Raw genomic sequence first — 23,105 nt, 5'->3', positions numbered from 1 at the left:
TTCCAACTTTTCCTTTTGCTGGGAGTGCTGGAAGCTGGAAGGATCCTGGGGGTGGGAAAACTTTTGATTTTCGGAGAATTTTGGCGGAGTAAATTTTCGAATATCTGGCGCGCTGGATTTTTTTGCACGAAAAAATTATAGAAACAATTAATTAAATATTATTGTATCGATGCAATTCCACTCAAAGCCGTTCCTTAAACATGAAAAATCATATTCGATTGAAAAGAAAACCTCGGAAATGCGAGAAAAAACCGTTTAGAAAGTTTAGGAATTTGAAACGTTTAAAAAACATTGATCGTTCCCCAAATAAAACATTCATGTTTCACCTTCGTTTCAGTGTTTGCTGTCAAATGTGAGATATTTTTATTTGTTTTTCCACCCCTCGTTTTTTGTGCTTTTTCTGTGTAATTGAGAGTAGCCAGGTTGTGCTGGAGTGTTCTTCCTTGTTGCTGGTCACCAGTGGAAGGTACACGTCTCGGAGCAACCACACTAGGAGTCACGCAGAGTGGCTGAAACAAATCTTGGAACCCTTGATGTAAGCTTTCTTTGCAAAAAAAAACTTCTTCACATATAATGAATTTTTAGCTTGGATATATTTGCGAAATTCCTAGTCAGGAGCATTGTGCCTAAGCTCTGGTATTCCTTTCTATCAATTGGGGGTGTATTTGACACATCCGGTGGAGCTTTGTTGTGATTTTTGGGGGATTTTCTCCCTGGCTTCCCGGAATTTCGGCATGGTTTCCTTTTGTTTTTAACACAAGCGCCTCAAGGTAGGCAATTTTGAAGTTGTGAGCAGAGGCGGCGTCAATTTTCTTTTAGAAATTCTTGGAATCAATTTTAGGGACTTAAGTATGTGTACCTGAAATGAGAATTTAATGAGGGTCAGGAGTTTTTAAACTTATCCTGATAGAGAAGAAGGTCACATCAGGTTAATAAAAAAAACATTTTGAGATATTACAAAGTGTAAAGGCAAAATCTAAATTTTCAAAATCTCAACGCCGCCACTGATATTTTTGACTCACATTAACCCCCACAAAGGGCGCCAAATTCCTTCAAAAAACGAAAGAAAAGAACGGTTAATTTCCAAAGCAAAAAAGTCACATTTTTCGTGTTTCCTGCAAAGTTTGAGGTCACCCAGAGAAAAGTCCGGGACTTTCTTTGAGTATTTTCGTTGAACATTTAGCGCAAATATCAACTGGATGTGAGGAAAATGATGCCCTACTACTACCCACAGTACTATCCATACGTAAATTTCGCAATTTTTTAGCAAAATCCCCCCAAGAAGCCATTGTGCCTCGTGCGGGTGCTTAAACTAATTTTTAATGAAAGGTTCTTCCGTCTCCCCCGCCGCAAATTCAGGCGATGCCATCGGCAGTGGGCGGCGCTGGCCATGCGTCGCATCCGGCCTCCCTAATTAGCAACGAGGACTGCGGGATCCGGGATGTGTGGAAGCACAACTTGGAGGATGAATTCCGGACAATACGGCAGGTGGTGCAGAAGTATCACTATGTGGCCATGGATACGGAATTTCCGGGTGTTGTGGCGCGTCCACTTGGGGAATTTCGCTCCTCGGCAGACTACCAATACCAACTGCTGCGCTGCAATGTTGACATCCTCCGGATTATTCAGCTGGGGCTCACATTCATGGATGAAGACGGCAAGACCCCGCCGGGCTTCACAACGTGGCAATTTAATTTCAAATTTAACCTGAGCGAAGATATGTATGCGCAGGATTCAATTGATTTACTCCAAAATTCCGGGATTCAATTCAAGAAGCACGAGGAAGATGGGATCGATCCGTTGGAATTTGCCGAGCTCCTCATGACATCGGGTATTGTCTTGATGGACAACATAAAGTGGCTCAGCTTCCATTCGGGATACGATTTTGGCTACCTCCTCAAATTGCTTACGGATCAAATGCTGCCTGTGGAGGAGAGTGAATTCTTCGAGTTGCTCCGCCTCTACTTTCCCACAATCTACGACGTTAAGTATCTCATGAAGTCATGCAAGAATCTGAAGGGTGGACTCCAGGAGGTGGCCGATCAGCTGGAGCTACGCCGTGTGGGTCCCCAGCACCAAGCCGGCTCAGACTCACTCCTCACTGGCATGGCTTTCTTCAAAATGCGCGAGGTAAGTCATCAATCTACTCACTATTCTTTCAATTTTCTTCAGCCCTTATAATAACTAACTTAGAGTTTAAGGAACTAACCGTAACCACCTAGCCTTCCAACTTAACCATTTTGTGTTATACGCCGACCCAAACGTGAAACATTTTATTTTTATGAATTTAATTGTTTTTCTAAGTTATAAATGCGTCAAATTCACACAAAAGAGGCCAAAGAAGACATTTTGACTGAGAAAAGTCCTCTAAAAGCATCTAGACAATAAATATAGCTATAAAAAGAGCTCATGCTTCAATGTTTCACGTGGGCGCGAAAGGGTTAATCCATCCTCAATCCTTGTGTTAATTCAGGGGCTTTGCCAAAAATCTATAAAAAGCATTTTTAAATTTTTCAAAAAGAATTCTTAAAACGTTAAAAAAAATGAGTTAAAAAACGACTTCACTTTTTTTTACGAACATTTGATATTTTTCTTCTAATGTTTTAAACTTGGTGGTAAGCCTACCTTATGTTGCTTGTTCTTGTTGAAGCCCTTTTTCTCACAAATCACTACACACGCGATGGGCGCCCAATTCATTGTCCTTTTCACTAAATTTTCCTTTTCTTTAATCCTTTTCACTTCACTCTTTTTCACAGTAATTTTTGTTCTTCTTTTTTATTTCATACATCACTTAGATCAAATTTAAATTTTCACAAATTTCACTTCCATACTCCCCGGGCTGATCTTCTTGATGATCTGAACAATAACACGTCCTCTGAATAGGACTAATAAACATGGAACTTGGAACGTAGCAAATTAAAGATGGATCGGCAGCTTAGCGATCTTCTCCACAGATCTCGTGTATTCCCCACGAGTGGTTCTAATAGTAGCAACTCTCACCAAATTATCACTGCCTGGGTGAACTGCTACAATACGGCCTAGTGGCCAACGTTGAGATGGGAATCGTTCATCATGAAAGATAACGACATCTCCTATATTCAAATTGTCTCCGAGCTTCAACCATTTATTCCTCTTCGTGAGAAGTCGTAGATATTCGGTCTTCCATCTCTTTGCGAAATTTTGCATCATTTGTTGACACAATTGCCATCTAGACAATCGATTTGTAGGGAGATGTTCCAGTGATGGATCCGGAAGTGCATTCAATGGTTTATGAGCAATGAAGTGTCCAGGTGTAAGCTGAATGTCGTCAACGGGTGAAATTGGTTGTTCAGTCAATGGGCGACTATTAAGGACTGCCTCCACCTGATTAATCACTGTAAGCCATTCCTCATAGCTCAAAGGTTCATCCTTAATTACTCGTTTCAGGTGGTATTTTACGGATTTTATATTTGCTTCATAAATTCCGCCATGGTGTGGAGATGCTGCTGGTTGGAAATGCCATTTTATGCCGTCGCCGGAAGTGGCATCAACAATTTCACGTTGTCCTTGTTCTTGGAACAAAAGTCTCCTCAACTCCCTTTCAGCGCCAATGAAATTCTTCCCATTATCAGAATAAACTTCAGCTGGAGATGATCTTCGACTTGTGAAACGGCGAAAGGCGGCTATGAAAGCTTCAGTAGAAAGACTCGTCACCAATTCCAAATGAATTGCCTTGACTGCGAGGCAAACAAAAATGCAAATCCAAACTGGTCGAGTGGCTGCTCCTCGTATAGTCATTCTCATTTTAAAAGGTCCAATGAAATCGATACCTACATGTTTGAATAGGTCATTCGGACTCTCGAGATTAACCCTTGACTCTGGCAATTGTGCCATTTGCTGATGAAGGAAACGAGGCTCACGTCGAAAACAACAAACACAGCTTCGAGTGATCTTACGAGCGATGGACCGTCCACTAATAGCCCAATATCTTTGATGAATTGTGCTGAGAAGTAATTGAGGTCCAGCATGGAGGTTGCGAAGGTGTTCATGACGAAATATTAACTCAGAAAGATGTCCTTTCGGTAGAAGAATCGGGTGTTTGGCATCATACGGAATTGCTGCACGTTCAATACGACCACCAAATCTTATCACTCCTTTGGGATCGATGTAAGGATTGAATTGAGCAATCGATTTCCATTTCTTGCTGGTTAGGATTTGACCAGAATTTATTGCTTCGAATACATCAGGATATTTCTCTGATTGCTCTTGACGCAACAGACAATTGAGGGCTTCATCGAGTTCTTCGGGTGACAGTGGACCGAGAGAACGATCTTCAGGATTGGAACGTAGATTTTTCTTGAATCTCAAACAATAGGCAGTAACGCGTAGTAGCCGCATGTACTTGGAATGTGCAGTCACAAATTGAGAGAATCCATTGCTGTTCTCTTCATTTGTTAGATTGATGGCAGCTTCCTCATTCGTGAGAGAATGCTTGGTAAAAGGAGGTGGCCATGATGAAGAATCTTGACTGAGCCACGTCGGTCCATTCCACCATAGCTGGGAATCAGCAAGTTGCTTTGGCGTTGCTCCACGGGAAATTATATCAGCGGGATTTTCTGTTGATGGAACATGTCTCCATTTCTTCACATCAGAAATGTTTTGAATGTCGCGTACACGATTGGAGACAAAGATCTTCCAATCCTTTGGTGGAGAATTAATCCAATGTAGAACAATCTCAGAATCAGTCCAATAATAGCAGTCGGAAATGCCGGACTCTTTGCTAACTTTTGCCATGAGTTTAGCACAAAGTGCAGCACCACAGAGTTCGCTCCGGGGAATGGTAATGGGATCAATTGGATTGACTCGTGATTTTGAAGTCATCAATTTGGAGGTAATTTCATTTGTCTCTGTGTTGATACTGACCAAGTAAATTGCAGCACCGTGTGCAAGTTTACTACTGTCGCAGAATCCATGCAGTTGTTGAATTTTGGGTGCTTCCATTGGAGAAATCCAACGAGGTACAGAAATTGATTCCACATCCTTCAGGCGACTCTTGAATGTCTGCCATTTCTCAAGCAAATCCATTGGTAGTTCCTCTTCCCAATCCAATTTTCGACGAGTAACTTCCTGCATGAGAATCTTAGCATCAGTAATTACTGGTCCAATTAAACCGAGAGGATCGAAGAGTTTTGCTACGTCAGAGACGAGGGTTTTCTTAGTCACGGGTCCATCTGACATTTTAGGAGCTGCAAAATTGAAGACATCATTTTTGGGATTCCATGTAATTCCCAAGGCCTTGACATTTCCTGAGATTTCCTTCATGCAGTCCTGGCGATCTTCTGGTGGGATGTTGATCAGTAAATCGGGATTATTGGATGTCCACTTGCTCAAATGGAATCCAGCGGATGCAAATAGTTCAAGGAGCTGCTTCTGCGTTTCTAGAGCTTCTTGGAGAGAATCAGCGGTTATTAGCCCATCATCAACATAGAAATGTTCTCTGATGGCTCTCGCAGCAAGTGGAAATTCCTTCTCATATGTATCAGCCAATTGTTTGAGTGCTCGGGTGGCATGATGAGCTGATGATGCAACTCCAAAACAAACAGATGTGATTCTGAATTCTTGAATTGGGTCTTGTGGACTGGCACGGAAAATAATGCGTTGGTAATCGGCATCAGGTAAGTAGAGTTTCAGTTGTAGATACATTTTTGAGATGTCTGTAGTCATGGTGTACTGTTTGAGGCGGAATCGTATTAGAATGGAGTACAAATCAGATTGGACTGCAGCACCGATAAGAAGAGCATCATTTAGACTAGCACCACTTGATGACTTAGCACCAGCATTAAAGACGACTCGGGCTTTGGACAATGGTGCACCTTTCTTGTACACAATGTGGTGTGGTAGGTAGAAACATGGTCGCTTCATAAGTTCTCCTGGAGGAACGGGTTCCATCCAATTGTTGGCTAGATAATTCTTCATGGTCTCATTGTAGATATCTCTGAGGATGGGATGTTGTGCTAAGCGTTTTTCAGTACGAAGCCACTGACTTATAGCTTGGGATCGGGATTCTCCTAGGGGAGGAGAATCTTTTCGGAAAGGGAGATGCACGACGAATCGACCTTCAGGATTTCGTGTGTGAGTTTCGACAAACCATTTCTCTGCCTCTTCATGTTCCTTTGAAATGGGTTTATCTGCAGGAACTTCTTCCATTTCAAAGAAAGCGCGAAGAGTTGAATCAAGCTCTTCAATAGTTACAACATTCAGATTGACCTTGTCGTCATCATTAGAGTTTCCATCATTTTGGCTGATTTCATGTTCTCCAACGATCACATAACCGAATGTGGTGTTCTTCAGGATTGGCATCTTGGGTCCCAATGATACTTGATTATCTAGGACAATTCTCCAGTACCTATCACCACCGATGAGAAGATCTACCGGTCGAGGTACGTGGTAATCAGGATCTGCCAGCACTATGTCTGGCGGAATATTGAAGTCTGCTGGGTTGACCTTCCAGTTTGGCATATTTCCATTGATCGATGGCATCACCAAGCAGTCGAGATTGATGTAATCTTCTGCATGACGTGGGAAAATGGTAGCATTCACGAGATGCTTTGCGCCACAGAGCCTATTGGCGACTCCAGACACAGTTATGCTCACCGATTTCTTTGGGATGCGAAGTTTATCGCACAGACTCTGAGTGATGATGCTCCGTTGCGCACCGCTATCAAGAAGAGCTCTGCAGAGATGAACATTTCGATCTTTGTCCAGAATTCTAACAACAACAGTGCCAAGGAACACTTGAGTTTTGTGGGAAACATTGGCAGTATTCACATTGGTTGTAATACTGGCGGTTGGTACATTTTCCTTACCAACATTGGATTTTTGGACTGTATTTTCTGGGGCTGATTCTTTGGATGATTTTGGATCATCATTTGGGACGGATGGAGCTGTGGAATTTGCGAAAGCATCATGGAGGAGTATGTTATGTTTCCCATCACATTTCTTGCATTTCCTGAACGCGCAGGTGTTGGTCATGTGGGTATCGGTAAGACATTGGCGACACAACTTCATTGTGCGAATGTGTTGCAATCGATCATTTGGGGATTTCGCAGTGAAAGCGCTGCAGCGGAAAATTGGATGGTTCTCTCCTGGGCACAGAGAGCAACCATTGACAATTGTGCTGTTCACTATATTCGTGGTATTTTTCTTTGACCATGGAGTGGTCTTGGCTTTCGAGGTTTCCGATTTAATATTGTTGACCACCGAATCTAAGGCAGGAGACTTCTCGAGAACTTCACTTCGCTTATCCAGAAATTTATAGAAATCATTCCAGGAGGGAATGCCTTCAGGGGAGTCCTTATTCCACTGGGATTGGGATTCGGCATCGAGTTTATCGTAGATAAGACTGATAATCCAGAGATCACGTTCAGTGACCTTTAGGGAATCTAAGGCCTGAAGAATTTCGTGGCATTGAGCAGTAAGCTCTCGAACATTGTCTTTATTGGCGGTTTGGATTTTTGGGAGGGAAATTAGTCGACGGACATAATCCATAGCAATATTTGCGGGACGCTCGAAACGTTCAGTGAGCATTTGCCAGGCGATGGGATAATTTTCGGCAGTGGTTGCAAGATGCTTCACCAGTGAAGATGCTTGTCCTTTCACCGATGATTTCAGGTATTGGATTTTCACGGCATCGGGGAGATTTGAATTCTCATGCACAGTGGAAACAAAAATGTCTCGGAATCCCATCCACTCGGAATATTTGCCACTGAACTCTGGAAGGGTAATTTGGGGCAGTTTCACATGATTCTTGGGGTGCTGGGCAGATTGGGAATGGTTTACGGACATAATTTCAATCGCGTGAGTAAGCCTGGCCATGATGTCGTTATTGGCACGATGCTCATCATTAAAGGTCTTCATCTCAGCGCGCTTCATCATACCGATATCTTCCGCGGTTTCAAATGCCGCCAAGAATTCTATTTCAGCTTGGGAATCATTTTCAATCTCTTCTGGGGTTCTCTGGGCTTCATTCAATTTATCACGGGCATCACAAAACCTCTCTTGCATCAATGAGAGCCTATCTAATTTGCCCTGGATTATGGCAGCATTTGTGGAGCATTGGAGATCTTCTTGGCTGAGTGATTGGAAGAAGTCGCGAATATTTTTGGTGGATGCGGTGGCGTCGCCAATAGTGGCGCGGAGGCCGGGGGCACCTCTCTTAGGTGGCATTGTGAGGAGGGAATTTTCAAGATGGAATGCTGGGCGCTGGGTCCCTTTTCTTATCCGGCTCGAAGGACCAAAATGGTAATGCCTACCTTATTTTGTTGGTGATGTTGCTTATTTCGTTGAAGTCCTTTTTCTCACAAATCACACACACGCGTTGGGCGCCCAATTCATTGTCCTTTTCACTAAATTTTCTTTTTCTTTAATCCTTTTCACTTCACTCTTTTCACAGTAATTTTGTTCTCATTTTTTATTTCATACATCACTAAGATCAAATTTAAATTTTTACAAATTTCACTTCCACTTGGTATGAGCACGTTTTAGACATCCCACATTACGAAAATGGTGGTGGAAAATTTTTGATCCGGCCGGCCTGCCATTGGTCCCCATTTTGCTTTATAGCTCAAGAACGGTAACAGATAGAGACTTCCGGTTTGAAGTTTTCTATAGAAATGTGGGTGTAAATTTTCATTTTTTCGCATTTTCAAAATTCAAAATGGCCGCCGTCCGCCATTTTGGAATACTGTCAACCACTTCCCTAATAGCTAGAAGTCTGAAATTTTAGTATGTTCTAGAGCTCCGCGAGACGTTTTCATCAACAATTCATACTTCAAAATCGGTCAAGCGGTTTAGCAAATATGGCGGCCTAAAGCAAAAAGTGTTTTTTTGATATAACTCGAGAACGGATTGACCGATTTTAGTCATTTTGGTATCAAATGAAAGGTTTCAAGAAGCCCTACAACTGTCTAAAACATTCCAAGTTCCAAAAATTGCCGCAAGAGACGCTAAAATCAAAAACAAAAATTGCCTAAATTTAAGGGGCAATATCTCCGAACATCTGTTATAGATTTCCTTTAAATTTTGATATGTTGTAGCCTGACTCAATATCTTTCACCAGTCCGAAAATGAAGAAAATCTATGTCGCCGTTTAGAAGATATGGCCATTTGAAAATTTCTTGAATTTGAAAAGTTCTAAGAGCCATATCTCTTGAACGGATTGTCCGATTTTGCTCAACTTGGTATCAAATTAAAGGTTTTGCAAAATTCTACAACTTTCTGGAACATCAGAAACCTCTAGAACCATTCCTTGATGACAAAAAGTGCAAAAAACTGTTTTGGTAAAACTAAAATCCGCCATTTTGTGTTCTGGAGGTGACCTTGAAATGTATCGAAATATACATCAGATTATAGCTTATTTCAATACCTTTCCAAAACTATTTAAGAAATTTCAGTAGGTCTAATAGAACTTAAGATATAAGCATTTTAACCTGTCAAATTGCTAAATTTTACAAAAAATCAACTTTGCCTACTAATACTACTCACAAATTAAATTACAACGCATAGACTGACCCATCCGCGTTGTGGTATACCAACTCTAATAACTGGACGCGTTATGATTGACTTTTTAAATGTAATTTTCAGCAGGAAGATATAGTTTCTTTTGACTTTTAAAGAAAAACTTTAACATCCTGAATATTTAAGGAATATTTAGAAACCCAAAAACCCTTTCTCGGGCTACGCCTTTATAGCTTGTAATAGTTCTACACTAGTATGCTTTCCGTATAGAATAGAGCTCTTATGTGGTTAGTTAAAGAAAATAATTTTCCTAATTTTCCCTATTTTTAAAATGATTTAAACGTATTTTTTAACGTTTTATGTATTTTTTTTAAAATATTTTTCATATTCTTAATTGTTTGACGTGTTTTTGAACAATTAACATTTGTTTTGGGCAAAAAACTGGACAATAACAAAATAAAAATGATATCAAGACTAAGGAGCGGACATTGTCTAGATAAGAAATTCCTCCATTTAATAAAAGTTGAACAAAATAATCTATGCACCACATGCAATGAAGTGGAGGATTCCGAGCATTTGATCCTTAAGTGTAAAAAATATGCCTCACAAAGACAATCACATAATATTCTTCAATTCTCCACATTAAAAGACCTAATAAAAAAAATGAACAATAAAACACACCTGGATTTCCTAAATTACATAAAAGTGACAAATGTTAAATTATAAATCCTCGAGATATTTTGACTATCCCTTTGGGATATAGTCTGGTCTCGAAAAGTGAGAAAGTGCGATTCGCTACAATAAATCATTAAAAGAAAACAGTGAAAACATTAAAATAATAAATTAATTTAACAAAAGATAATTTAGTGAAAAAAAAAGTGGTGAAATTTGGCTATATGGATCCGGAAGGAATCCAACAGCCGTACAATTTAAAGTGCAGAAGAAGAAGAACATTTGTTTTTCGTTCATACGTCTGACGATTTGACGCTTTTCTACTAACGTTAACGCTTCAATTTCCTTATGCTTTATTTGGAATATCTTGTCGTTTATTTCAAACGTTTAATTTTTTTGTAATGTTTAAAAATTCTTTCTTTTATTTTACTTTTATTTATCAACGAAATACCTAATATTGGGCCTTATTCAGCGACCAAGAAACCCTTGAAATTCGCTTGAAATCTTGAAATTTCAGTACAAAATTCAAAGATTTCAAGGGTTTCTTGGTCGCTGAATTAGGCCCATATTTAAAGAATTATATTTTTTTAAACTCTATTAAATATTTCTTTAATTTTTTTTGTTAGGTATTTAAAATTATTCAGTTTTTTTTAATTTGTTTTGATTTTATTAACTTGTCTTTTAATAAATATTTTAAAATGTTTTCTTTATGATTTTTTTTCAATGTAATCTTTTTAAAATATTTTTTTTTTAATAATATTTTAATAAAATGATTAAAATTGTAAGAAAAATGAAAAAAAATCGTCCAATTTTACAGGTAAAAAAAAGCCCAAAGGGAATTAAATTAAACTAAAAAATTTTTGAATTTTTTTTTCTTTTAGATGTTCTTCGAAGATAACATCGATAACGCCAAATACTGCGGACATCTATACGGCCTGGGGACATCCTTTATTGTCAATGGCAACAACTACCCTGACAATGGAGAAGGAAATTCCGCATCTTAAGCACTAAACTTTCAAACAAACAAAAATTTCAACAATAAAGAAAAAAAAACAGCAACACAACACACACTAAAAAAGCAACTTTAATTAATTAAGAAACGAAGGGGAGGAATTAACAAAGAAAATAATAATATTATGAAAAAATATGTAGAAGCGAGGGCAGAGTATATATATTTAAAAAAAAAAAGCTTCTCATCACAATATTTCCGTGAAAGAAATAGCGCGTTTAGGGTCCTTTTTAGAGCTCACAAAACACTTTCCTCTATTTTTTCTTCCTTTTTTTAATTTAGTGAGAAATGATAAGAAAGCGTTTTGTTTATTTTTTTTTATTAGACCAACGAGGTATCCTCGTGAAACATTTTTTTCATTTTTATTGAACTTTTAGTAAAAAAAACAAACATTTATAATGTTGAGAAATTTCGTCTTGGACACTTGTGAATTAAAAAAAAGTGGAATTTTTTGGATTCTCATTTCTCCTTTCAAAAAGTTTATTAAAAAAAGCATTTTGTAAAGCGATAGATTATCATGTATAAGAGAGATGGAAGAGAGTAAAAAAAAACAAATAGCTGAAATACATTTTTCTTATCACAAAAGATTTTTGTTTTTTAGAACATTTTAATAAAACAAGAAAAAACTTCAAGAACACGTTAAATTGCCGTTAGAAAAACTTCAAATATGCAATTTAACACTTAGAGGACCGAAAACTTTTTACCTACGCGGAGGATCAAAATGGTCACAGTGTCCATCATAATAAAATGATCAAATATTAAATGTTTTGTTAGTTGTTGATCTGCTTATTGAATGAGAATCAAAAGTTTAATTAGTAATTCTTAATCTATTTCAAGTATTATTGCACTCAATTTCTAAATAATTTATCAAAAAAATTGATAATGAAAAAAAGTTGCATAGAATCAATGCAAAACTGCCAATTCAAATCAATTTTTTTCCTACAATTTTGCCAATTTTCTTATAGAGCCTGAATAATCACTTCCTTCAGTTCTCTAAGTAACTATCTTACCACTTCCGGCATAAAAATGAGTTCACACTAATGATTTTCATTGTGGAAAAGTTAACAAGAGATCCTGATTTGTAAAATACGGGGAAACATAACCTCAAAAAGCTGTCAAAAATGTATGAGAATTTGAATGGCCCCAGTGTCCATTTTCATCCTCCGCGTATAATTTCAACTTTGACCTTAATTATCTTTTAAAAAGAAAAATATTTTCCGGTTTTTCTTTCACCTAACTAAAAGTAATTGAAATTCCCTACACATAGACGTGATAATTATCACGATAGGTCCAATACATTTAAATCTACGACGATTTAAAAACTCGAAATGGCCACAGTGTCCACAAAAATCCTCCAAGTGTTAAACGTCATTGACCTCAGAAGATTGCGGCTCCTTTTGGGACGCACTAACATTTCACATTGAGTCTGCGCGAGGAAAAAGCGTTGCGGGGAAAGTTCTGGCCGTTTTTTCAACGCTTTTCCCCGGAAAAAGTGCCTTGATCTCATTGAAATCTCGTCGAGGACCGATCACTGCTACCCTGTGCCATACAATTTTGACCACCACTGCCGGGATACACGCCCAGAAAGGTTCAGGAAAATGAATCCACCGACGCCTAGTAAGAAGATCTCACCGCAAATGCGACTCCTGCAGAAAGTTCAAAATTCCCCAAAGGCATCGGGATCTCAGACACCCTTGCGTGGGGGACGTTTCAGCCTGCTGCCCATGATAAGTACCCCACCGTTGTCCCACATTAAAAAGGTTGTCAATCCCTTCGAGGCAGCACTGACTGAGAGACTCCACTTGCCGGCAATTTGTAGCCCATCGCTCTTCCATCGTCCCAGCACACCGCCACATTCATCCACGCAGTTTGAGTGGACCATGGAGCAGGTGTCGGTACTCAATCCGGCAACAATTGAAGCCCATGAGACGCAATTTATCAATTCCCCCGATCCTGATGTGGAGAAACGAGCTCAAGCGGCTATTTCTGCGTACTTCCGGGAGCAACATATTGTCCCGAGTCCCATTGAGAGTGCCCTGCGCGGGGGGAAAATCCTCTATCGTGTTGAGGATGATGCGGAAGAAGTTCCAGCACCACCGGGAAAGCGTGTTGGGGTGGCACAGACTGTTCTCACACTGCCACCACGATTGCCGAAGGAGGTTGAAGATGCCCTGGCGCCTTTCTTCACCTTCACAGCGGATCAGCAGCAACCACCATCAGCTGAAGATGGTGCGGATGGGTATGATCAGGAGAAGATTGATGCATCACTGCGGCGGAAGCTTTTTGGGCCACCAGAAGATACGGACGGAGAGCAGGAGATTGAGGAGGATGAAGCTGATGCCGTGGTTATGCCACCACCCCAGCAAATGTGGACAAATACCCCCGAGAATTGGGGCAAGAAGTTCCGGGGAAGGAATTTCGATTCACCCAACAATCGCAGCTCCTTCTCTCCCAATTTATCCGATACCCCCATCAAGAGGGAAACCTTTGGGTCTCTCTCACCCATTGGGAAGCTCTCAGCATCAGGTGGGAACTACAAGGCACGCAGCAGCACCTCCAGCATCTACCAGAGCACCCCGGAACGCCTGAGTACACGTTCGGGGTCTGAGCATTCAGTTGAAATGTCCCCGGATATGGGCCCCATGCAAAAATCCATGGAAATGTCGCTTGTGTACGCGGAAGTGGAAGAGGAACCAATGCAATTGAGTCAGAATGACACGCTGGCCATCCATGAGACCCCAATTCGATGTCGTTCAGCCAGCCGGAAGAATCTCTCGCATTCCTTCTCACAAATTGCCGACACCGACGATGGCATGGAGTTCTTCGGGGGGCGCACCGAAGTGGCCAAACGTGACACCCCACAGGTGACCTTCACCCGCACAGACAGTGGCTTCAACGATGGCAGCTGCGACACAATGGACAACAAGGAAAATCTCGACCCTATGACAACTGGTGTGAAGCTCTTCCCCACACCGAGTGGAACTTTCGACCAGGATGTCTCAATGATGCTTCCCGGACTACTCCCGGACTCAAGGATGGTATCGTCAACCCCCTGGAAAGGACACTGAAGCCACGCCTAGTCTTCCAAGGACTTCAGGGAAAACCTCATCGTGCCAATATACTCAAAATTAATCTCATCCTGGAAGGCTATGAAAAACAAAATTGTTCATTTTCGCGCGCATTTTGTGCTTTTTTAATTTTATAAATTTTAAAAGAAAATGGGAAAATTTCCCAAGAAAATCGACTTTGCGGATTCATTTTCCGCCGCTTTTAAAAAATTTTCTGTATTCAAACGTGTTCAATAAAATGCAATACTATTAGGAAAAAAAATGGGAAAGAAAATGAAGAGATTTTCTTTTTTTTGGGAAAGTTTAAGTGAAGATTTGCGAATAAATTGTTCCTGGAAAATGGAGAGTTTATCCTCAGTAACTGTTTCAGTGTGGAAAATGAAGAATTTACAGAAAAGTGTTTAAAGGAAAATGCAGATTTTCCGAGAGAAAGACGAATAAATTGTTCCTGGAAAATTTTCTTTTTCATATTTGTAGAGAAAAGCAAAGAAAGTAAACAAATTGTTCTTGGAAAATGATGAAAAGGAATTTATTCAGGCTTGTATGAAAGATGATCCTCTATCGCAGAACAATTTTAACCCATTCCATCTTGTAGAGGATCAAAAAACATTGAAGAATCGCGAGAGAACCTCCCCAAAATCCACTGGGATCACATCAAAAAGTGCAAATAAAAATTGCAAAAAAATTCAAATATTGCGACGCCATTTGACATTTTTTTCCCTATAAAAAATGTTTGAAAACTTTTTTGTAGACTTGTCGCTCATTTTCCGTGGAGTTTTTTTTTTCTAGTCAAAATAAATGTTTATATTTTCGTTTCTGGAGTGATTTCTACATCTGAATCTGTGAAATCTTCTGCTCCTTGGAAGTCTGTGCATCTAATGATATTCTCAAAGCACTGAGAAAACAAACTAATTGCGAGTTTATTGCTGTGAATAATTTCATGAGACTTCCGGATGTCTTGACATTGCAGCCTCCTCGAGAGCGGATGCAACAAGGAGGAGGGCATAGAATCTCTGTTCACTGCCCATTGATTCAATTTCAATGCGTCGGAGCAAATCTTTCGCTTCCGGAAGCCCCAATATCTCCAGCAAAACCTCATGGGTATTCTGCAGAAAAGATCTCTGAGAGGCAAAATGAAAGTTGAGAATCACTTTTGTCAGCTCCAGGGAGTCATTGCTCTTGGGAAAGATGAATGGGAAGACGGTTATGAAGATTTTGTGGACTTGCTCAGTGTTCCAATCTCAGAAGGAGACTTTCAGGAGCAATGTCAGAAATGTCTTCCGTGCTGGTCATGATTTGCTTGATGACTCCGTCGAATGTTTCCGGATACTGACTACTAAACTGATTTCTACATCTGAATCAGGTATATTGCGCTGGATGGGATTCAACTCGGTAAGATTTGCTTAAATTCTCACTGCCAAAGAGGCCCAAAAAAATGTAAAAAGATTTGTTTTGATTTGCAAGGGGCTGGTTCTATCAACCTCCCTCAGCTTCATTTCGCAGTGGATCACCTGATTCAGATGTAGAAATCACTCCAGAAACGAAAAAATAAACATTTATTTTGACTAGAAAAAAACTCTACAGAAAATGAGCGACAAGTCTACAGAAAACTTTTGAAACATTTTTTATAGGGAAAAAAACGTCGAATGGCGTCGCAATATTTGAATTTTTTTGCAATTTTTATTTGCACTTTTCGATGTGATCCCAGTGGATTTTGGGGAGTTTCTCTCGCGATTCTTCAATGTTTTTTGATCCTCTACAAGATGGAATGGGTTAAAATTGTTCTGCGATAGAGGATCATCCTTCATACAAGCCTGAATAAACTCCTTTGCGGATAAATTGTTCATGGAAATTAGAGAGCTTTTTCTTTCTGTTTTAGTGTGGAAAATAGAGAAAAATTTACAGGAAAATTGTTTAGGATATTGCAGATTTTCCTGAAAAAAAAAAAAGAGACATTTTACAAAAGAAATTCTTCATGGAAAATTAAAATTTTCTTTTTCATATTTGTAGAGAAAAGCTAGGAAAGCAAACAAATTGTTCTTGATGGAAAATGAAGATTTTCTTCTTGAATTATTCCTGGAAAATGTAGATTTTTCTCTTTGTGAAAGAAGATTCTTCGTTTTATAAAGAACCGCGAAAACTTGAAGAAAAATTGTTCCTGGAAAATCTGGAAAGTAAAGAATTCCATCTTTCTTTCTGTCGTGGAAAATATAGAAAAAGTACTTCAGGAAAATGCAAATTTTCTTCAATTTTTTTATCTTGAAAATGTTTTTATTATTTCTGTTACGACTTTTATATCAATATGAAAAAAAGAAAACAAGCAAGAAAATTCCTACCTAGCATACAGAATACTTATTTATTTTTTTCAATGAAAATAATAGTGGAAAAATTAGAAAATTTTGAGGGAAATCACAGAAACATTTTAATCATTTTCAGTTACTTTTTGAATGAAAAAAAAAAACGCAAAATTGACAGCTGATTTTTTGAGGTTATAGTTTCGTAACAAATAAGTGGAGAAAATTCTTGAGGAAAATTCGTGAAAATCCTTGTGAATCATGTCCGCGCAACCATTTCTCCGCAACATCTTCACGGATATCACGGCTGGAATCCCAAATTGTCAGCATTATGACAAATGCGGGGATTTTGAGGTGCAAATGATGGAATGCCTGGAGGCGTACGGGACGGATGTGGGCAGGACAAAGTGTGCTGATATCATTTCGGATTTCCAAGAGTGCGTCCTGCGGAAGAAGCAGATGCTTCGTTTCCATGCAATGCGCAATGAGCGACACCGTCAGTGGCTCACCGGAGAGCGCAGCAGTGAGGAACACTATGCTCCACCACCGAGGGTTGACAGCTACTAGAGATTCAGAGCTCCGGAAGCCCCTTTGCGAGCCTCCTTGATGTTTCTTCAAGCCCCCCCAGAGGGGCGATAGTTTGTAAATTGTATCCGGAAAGGTAAATAGATTTGATTTTCTGGGAAATTTTTAGTGTTTTTATTTCAGTGAAAATTGTGGAAATAAATTATTGAGTAGTTTCCGGAAGAGATTTATCGTACTGGGAGATGCTTGAGGAAGAGAAGTTGTGCCTTTGATTCCAATTCAGCTAGTTGCTGTACAACTGGAATCAATTGCTGCACGTGATCTTTGTAGCCAGTTCCGGAATTGAGAACTTTCTCCCCGTACACGACTTTCCCATCAAAATCATTCACCGGAACCTTTATATCCTTATCCACCTGTGGAATGGTGATGTTCAAGTGATCCTCAATCTCAGCCAAGTACTATAAAAAGACATTTCAGGAAGAAATTAGTCAAAAAAGGGAAAATTCTCCATGAAAATGTCAAAAAACTCACATTCATCTCATTGTACCAAATGCAGCATCCCTTTTGGGCAGTTAAATTGGTATTCCAGCAGTTCCTTCCGCGAGATTTGCACCACTCACCGTGGTACCAAACTTTCTCCGGAACAGATGACACCAAACTAATGGCAAGACCCATCCTTTCGGCTCTCCCAACGCGTCCAATGCGATGCACATAGTTGGACTTCTCATCCGGAAGTGTGATGTTGATCATAAAGGGCAGCCCGGTGATGTCAATACCCCTGGCGGCGACATCGGTGCAAATGAGGAATTTAACCTGCTTCTCCTTGAACGCATCGAGATTCGCTTTGCGCTCCTGCGGCTTCCTGTCTCCATGGAGGCAGACGCATGAGTACTTCTGCCCACCGACGTACTTCAAGTACTTCTCCAGGTTGTCACAGTCGAGCTTTGTGCGGCAGAAGATGATGGCACGATCCATGTTGTGCTCCTCAATTGCACGCACACAGTAGTCCCCCTTGAGGATCTTCACGGCTTCCGAGAGAGTCTCAGCTGTGCTATTTCCCGGACGAACGTTGTCCTGAGCGTGAACTCCATCCGTTTGGATGCGTTGTCTCATATTGTGCCACGTGGTGTCCTTCTGTGGATCCACACGCACAACAACGTGATGAACGGTCTCCGGAACAGCGTCCTCCCCCTTGAGATCAACCCACGTTGGGAAGTGCATGAGTCGTTCAGCCATCTTCTTCACTTCGAACGAGTGAAGCGTAGCGGAGCACACAATCATCTGCAGACGACGCCCATCGGCTGTTATTTTGGGAATTTGCTTGTGGAGCCTGTCAATGAGATCCCCATAGCCCTGCTGCAGTAGCCCATCTGCCTCGTCGAGCACAAAGAAGCGACAATGCGACAGAAGTAAGTATCCTCCCCCAATGAGATCCTCAAGACGCCCCGGGGTGGCCACAATAATATCCACACCACTCTGCAGAACAGCCATCTGAGTCTTAACACTCACCCCACCAATTAGCAACAATTCATTAATCAATGGATCCTTGAGGTACTTCTTGAAGCGCGTTATCTGATTGAGTGTCTGTTCCGCCAGCTCTCGCGAGGGTTCAATGATAATAGCTTGCGGGGCATTTGGTTTAGGCTTTGCATCCGCCACTGCAGCCGCCGTGGGAACAGCCAGAGGATTCTTCCGGACATTCTTCTGATCAACAGCTGCTAACCCAACAAATCCCTGCGGCGGTGGATGCTTGAAGGCTTCCTCGCCAAAATTAAAGAGCATTTCGGCATTTTTGAGCACAACAGCTGGATAAAACGTTTCCGTACGTAGATTGTCAGGCACCCGGAAAGCCACCCCGAGATCTTTCCCATTCTTCATGAATTTCACTTCATTTCCCTGAAGATCCAGGAGGCATCCAATGACATCATTTATCCCAAAAGCCTCACCGTAGTCATCAAATTGGCGACTATTGGACTTCTTCCCGGTACCACCGAAGCCAAATCCATACTTACACGTACCCAAGTCGAGATTGGCACTCTGTGTGGACCACCCCACGCGGCAGAGTCCCTCATCTGTCACAGTAGCCTCGAAGTAGTACTTTCCAGCACCTTGAACGCCTGTTGTGCAACGACAACCGTGCCATTCCTTGAATTCCCTCGCTTGGCACTTTAATCCTTCCGGAGAGACCGCTAAGGCATTCCCACGGTCAAAGAAGGACATTGTCCAGGGTTTTGCAGTAGCACCTCCCGATGCCCCAGCACCTTTTTGCCCTTTTCCCTCTTGGATATCCTTGAGAGTTTCCCAGACAATTTGCAGAATTGGCAGGCAGAAAGCTCCTGTCTTGCCACTACCTGTCTCAGCAGCCATAAGGACATCCCCACCGCCCAGAATGAGTGGGATTGCCTCTGCTTGAACATCTGTTGGTAGTGTCCACTCCATTTCATCCACAGCACGTCCAATTTCCGGTAAAACACCGAATTCTAGGAGGGAAAGTTTTATTGGTTTTGTATACTTGAAAAATTTTCCATGAATTTACCTTCAAATGCAGTCATTTTTAAGGATTTTCCTGATTTTCTTTGAAGATTCTGCTTTTCTTTTCCTTGTCTGGCAGACCGGCTGTCAAACTAAACTCACCACTAATCTCAATTCATAACCTCAAAGTGGGGAATTTTCAGAATTCTTGTTTTGTAAACAAAAATGTAAAAGCAGATTGTTTTTCTACAATTTTCCAAGAAAAATCACTAAAAATATCACACAAGAAGACAAGATGTGGCAATCAGAGGATCTAATGGATTGGCAGGAGGAGGCAAAGGCGATTGTCAATGATGTTAAGGCTCATTTGAAGGCAGTGGAAGTGTCCCATGTGTTGGAATCAACAAACCAGAGAATCTTCATCAATGCCACAACTCTGGAGGGTCGGGAGCTGTGCATCTGTGTCTCCGGGATGGGTTTCCGGATTGTTGGGAATAATTTTGACACGGTGAATGCGGATGTAGAGGAAAATGGGAGAATTTATGAGACACCCTATGCCCTTTTCACGGACATCTCGCCACTCTATGTGGAATCTTTTGGTCAGGCACTGCAGAAGGCGATGGAATCATTAGCTGAGAAGTCCCAGTGAAACTACCAATTTGAGATTTGGAGGCAGAAACAGCAAATTGAGGGCTAAATTGTAAAAACGGCTAAGTCTGTTCGGAGCTCTGTTTATTACGTTTGTGATTGGCGTCAGCTGCATCAGCAATTCACGTATCAACATAATTGAGTTTGTGAAAGATGAAAGAGGAATGTTTAATTAATTAAATTAATGATTAATTAAATGGATAAACAAGAAAGCTATTTTTCCCACAAAAACCAGCCATTAGGAATTATGTAGTACGCGTACTACTCACCATATACATTTCCGGTAAAGTAAAAATACTGAAAAGTACTTTATATGTGATGGGTACTAGTCCAGCTGGGAAATTTATGTCGGCGCACGTCAAAGATGAGATTGTTGTGCTCGCGTTTTCCCCGTATCGAAGTTGTGGCTGAAAATTTGGATTAAATCGTTCGGTTGTGTTGGAAAAAAGTTGTGCAATCGCCACCCCAAATTGTGTGGATACAGTGATTATTGGATTTATTGCTGTAAGTAATTCCGCAAGTGCCTCAAAGGGAGCACTTTTTCGGGTTTGGCCATTATATTGAGTTCTCTGGAGGCGGAGGGCGTCTTTGGAGTAGAGTGGGGGATCTCGCCATGGAGTCCGCGAATCTTTTTTTTTTGGTGAAAAAATTATAATTTTGGGAAAATACATTTTGATAAGATTTTGCGTGAGAAATGGGAGGTTGCCCACATACACGTACATTCCACCCACACAGTTCTTTTACAACGAAATTATGTCTCATTCAAGAAAATTCCACCACACAAGACGACTTCAATGGGGGGCGCTTTCGTTTTTTTGGGGGTGGTGGGAAAAAGGAGAAAATTGGGGGGTGTCTGTGGTAATATGAAAGAGAAAATGGGAGTGGATGACGCAAGATTTGTTCTGTGTTCTGTCTGAAAATTCCACATTTTCCATTCAAAAAATTTTCCTGGAAAAACCTTCTTGTGTTCTCTAAGGGAATGATTTTCGGGGAAAATAGAAAATGGCAAGATAATTCCTACACACAAAAAGGCTGGAGAGCATGAACATGCTGCCTTCTCAAGGTCACGCAGAGATTACTTGAGAAAGATTAGAAAATAAAGAAAATTCAACACCTGGAATTTATTTTCTTCACAAAAAATTCAAACCTTTGATTAACGTTTATTTTCTAGGAATTTTAAAAGGAAAATCTCTGCTGTCTATGATTAGTTTTTCCATTTCCCCATGGCCTAGAAAAAGGTTATGAATCCTTTATTTCCTGGTCAATAACTCTGCACTAAATACTGTGAGCTTTGGCCCGCATTGGCCCTTTTTTCCTCACTTGGAAATTTAGGTCAGGGTCTTGTATTGATTCTAATTAGAATAATAATCTGGCAGAATTGAGGTAAATATACCTTTTTCAAAGGTTAGAAAGAGTTATTCTAACAGGGCACTAAAAAGCAAAGATTCTTCTAAGTAAGCTCTCAGCATTTTTAAAGACATTTTATTATTTAACTTTAAGGTGCAATTGATGCATATCTTCTCTGTAACATACTGCCTAAAAAATTAAGTCGTCAGATCAGACACAAACTTTGTGTGAGAAAGACATTTTTTAAGTAAATATTAAGTCTTTTAAAACAAAAAAATAGACTTAAAAAATGTCCAGAAAAAACATTGAAAGAAAAAAAAACTAATTTAACACTCGCAGGACTTTACTGGTAATTGCTACCAATTGGAACCTTAAAATCGTCACAAAATAAAATCTATTGAACTTATCACGATGAATTTATAGGCCAGTAGAATTAGCGGAAAATGACCCCAAACTTTTAAATATATTCGGCCTAGCCAAATTTTGCACCATTTGATTCATAAAAATATAAGAATTTTTTTAATATTTACGTGCATGCTCTAAAACTTATGCTCATTTCAGAAAATGCGTTTGAAAAATTTTTCATACATTTTTCCATAGAAGCCATCGAAGCCATTGAACGAACATGCGACGTCGCTGAACTTCGTGTTCCGAAAAAGTATGATTTGACAGTTGAGAATTTTCGAGTAAATATTTTCATTTTTGTGGGGATTTTTTTTGTGAAATAATGTGTGTTTACTTATTATTTCTGCATTATCTCATGTAGGAAGTACTTTTTTTTAATCCTTGTTATAACTTGTTGAGTGGAAATTGTAAAAACTATAGTATTTTATATGGTTTGTGTGAGCAATTTCTTGGAACCTCCCAGTGACGTCACTTGTTCGTTCAATGGCTTTGATGGCTTCTATGGGAAAATGTATAGGAATATTTAAACGCATTTTCTGAAACGAGCATAAGTTTTAGAGCACTCCAGTAAGTATAAAAAGGTTTCTTATAATTCTTTGAATCAAATGGTGCAAAAGAGCGTTATTCACAATACATACAGTAAGTCCCCCGCATGTAACCAAAATTGGTTTTTAAATTATTGTAGGGGATCATTAAAGGTTCAAAATAAGCGTGGTGATTTCCCGGAAAAGCGCTGGGAAACCTACGAATTTTCCGGTTTTAGGTGTAACCTATATTGATTTATTTCTCAATTTCTAGCAATTGTAGAATATTGCGATTGGCGTCAAATGAAAGCTATATCAATGCTTAATATTATATATTAAAACCATTTTCCAAAATGCACTAGAAGGTGAAAATTCGGAAAGATTTTCCGAACACGCATTTTTCTTTCGCCTCCCATTTCCACAATATTGCATGGGACCACCTGGAACATCCCTCATTTTGTAGCTTTTTTAATCCCCTTTCATTTGGTATAGCACTTGCTGGGGAAATCTGCTGGGAAAACTGTTTTTTTTTTTTTTTAGTGATTTTCAATGTTGGAAAAACTCACTATTCGAAGGCTGCAATGTTATACCGGAGCTCACACCGACTTAGCCGATTTAACAATGCAATACAATGTTATACAATGTT

General features: G+C 40.0%; 6 protein-coding genes across 16 annotated transcripts in view; 5 read left to right on the top strand and 1 right to left on the bottom strand.

Moving 5' to 3' along the window:
- The first annotated feature begins 332 nt into the window (after window positions 1-332).
- LOC129796199 (CCR4-NOT transcription complex subunit 7) lies at window positions 333-11,761 on the top strand. Of its 3 annotated transcripts, none has more exons than XM_055837978.1 (3): window positions 333-535; window positions 1,360-2,130; window positions 11,049-11,761. In XM_055837978.1, the coding sequence occupies exons 2-3, from the start codon at window positions 1,363-1,365 to the stop codon at window positions 11,169-11,171; spliced, it is 891 nt and encodes a 296-aa protein (XP_055693953.1). In that variant the 5' UTR covers window positions 333-535; window positions 1,360-1,362; the 3' UTR covers window positions 11,172-11,761. The 3 variants fall into 3 exon arrangements, with proteins under 3 accessions (XP_055693953.1, XP_055693952.1, XP_055693950.1); XM_055837977.1 differs by lacking the exon at window positions 333-535 and adding an exon at window positions 1,062-1,246; XM_055837975.1 differs by lacking the exon at window positions 333-535 and adding an exon at window positions 1,062-1,246 and having other exon boundaries at window positions 1,330-2,130.
- A 795-nt stretch (window positions 11,762-12,556) lies between these two features.
- On the top strand, window positions 12,557-14,518 carry LOC129796136 (protein aurora borealis). The gene has a single exon (XM_055837897.1). It carries the CDS (start codon window positions 12,775-12,777, stop codon window positions 14,242-14,244), a length of 1,470 nt encoding a protein of 489 aa, XP_055693872.1. The 5' UTR covers window positions 12,557-12,774; the 3' UTR covers window positions 14,245-14,518.
- Window positions 14,519-16,723: 2,205 nt separating this feature from the next.
- LOC129796273 (NADH dehydrogenase [ubiquinone] iron-sulfur protein 5) lies at window positions 16,724-17,225 on the top strand. Its single transcript, XM_055838066.1, has one exon. It carries the CDS (start codon window positions 16,800-16,802, stop codon window positions 17,103-17,105), a length of 306 nt encoding a protein of 101 aa, XP_055694041.1. The 5' UTR covers window positions 16,724-16,799; the 3' UTR covers window positions 17,106-17,225.
- Window positions 17,214-19,754, bottom strand: LOC129796076 (ATP-dependent RNA helicase Ddx1). The gene is made up of 3 exons (XM_055837779.1): window positions 19,600-19,754; window positions 17,595-19,543; window positions 17,214-17,521 (listed from the first exon to the last, which is right to left on the bottom strand). Exons 1-3 carry the CDS (start codon window positions 19,613-19,615, stop codon window positions 17,291-17,293), a joined length of 2,196 nt encoding a protein of 731 aa, XP_055693754.1. The 5' UTR covers window positions 19,616-19,754; the 3' UTR covers window positions 17,214-17,290.
- A 76-nt stretch (window positions 19,755-19,830) lies between these two features.
- On the top strand, window positions 19,831-20,184 carry LOC129796266 (GSK3-beta interaction protein). The gene has a single exon (XM_055838060.1). It carries the CDS (start codon window positions 19,831-19,833, stop codon window positions 20,182-20,184), a length of 354 nt encoding a protein of 117 aa, XP_055694035.1.
- Window positions 20,185-20,515: 331 nt separating this feature from the next.
- Window positions 20,516-23,105, top strand: part of LOC129796125 (endophilin-A) — a 36,974-nt gene continuing 34,384 nt past the window's right edge. For 4 of the 9 annotated variants that reach the window (XM_055837871.1, XM_055837870.1, XM_055837875.1 and 1 more), the window contains exon 1: window positions 20,522-20,687. The gene's annotated coding sequence lies outside the window, so the exon portion shown is untranslated. Of the gene's footprint in view, window positions 20,688-23,105 lie in introns of all 9 variants that reach the window. The other 5 variants (XM_055837874.1, XM_055837873.1, XM_055837872.1 and 2 more) reach the window with 3 other exon arrangements.

Source organism: Lutzomyia longipalpis, chromosome 4, assembly GCF_024334085.1.
Source record: "Lutzomyia longipalpis isolate SR_M1_2022 chromosome 4, ASM2433408v1".
In the NCBI taxonomy this organism is placed as follows: Eukaryota; Metazoa; Arthropoda; class Insecta; order Diptera; family Psychodidae; genus Lutzomyia; species Lutzomyia longipalpis.
The sequence above is the reverse complement of the archived record's forward strand: the minus strand, read 5'-3'. Positions and strand labels throughout refer to the sequence as shown.

What these genes read in the sequence shown, in the direction of transcription:
- LOC129796076 (XM_055837779.1), bottom strand. An exon ending in TTTGGTACAATGAGATGAAT is followed by an intron (nt 17,522 to 17,594) that starts GTGAGTTTTTTG and finishes GTCTTTTTATAG; the next exon opens with TACTTGGCTGAGATTGAGGA.
- LOC129796199 (XM_055837975.1), top strand. Translation starts at nt 1,211, where the DNA reads ATGATGCCCTACTACTACCCACAGTACTATCCATAC. An exon ending in ACCCACAGTACTATCCATAC is followed by an intron (nt 1,247 to 1,329) that starts GTAAATTTCGCA and finishes TTTTAATGAAAG; the next exon opens with GTTCTTCCGTCTCCCCCGCC. An exon ending in CTTTCTTCAAAATGCGCGAG is followed by an intron (nt 2,131 to 11,048) that starts GTAAGTCATCAA and finishes TTTTTCTTTTAG; the next exon opens with ATGTTCTTCGAAGATAACAT.
- LOC129796266 (XM_055838060.1), top strand. Translation starts at nt 19,831, where the DNA reads ATGTGGCAATCAGAGGATCTAATGGATTGGCAGGAGGAGGCAAAGGCG.
- LOC129796273 (XM_055838066.1), top strand. Translation starts at nt 16,800, where the DNA reads ATGTCCGCGCAACCATTTCTCCGCAACATCTTCACGGATATCACGGCT.
- LOC129796136 (XM_055837897.1), top strand. Translation starts at nt 12,775, where the DNA reads ATGAATCCACCGACGCCTAGTAAGAAGATCTCACCGCAAATGCGACTC.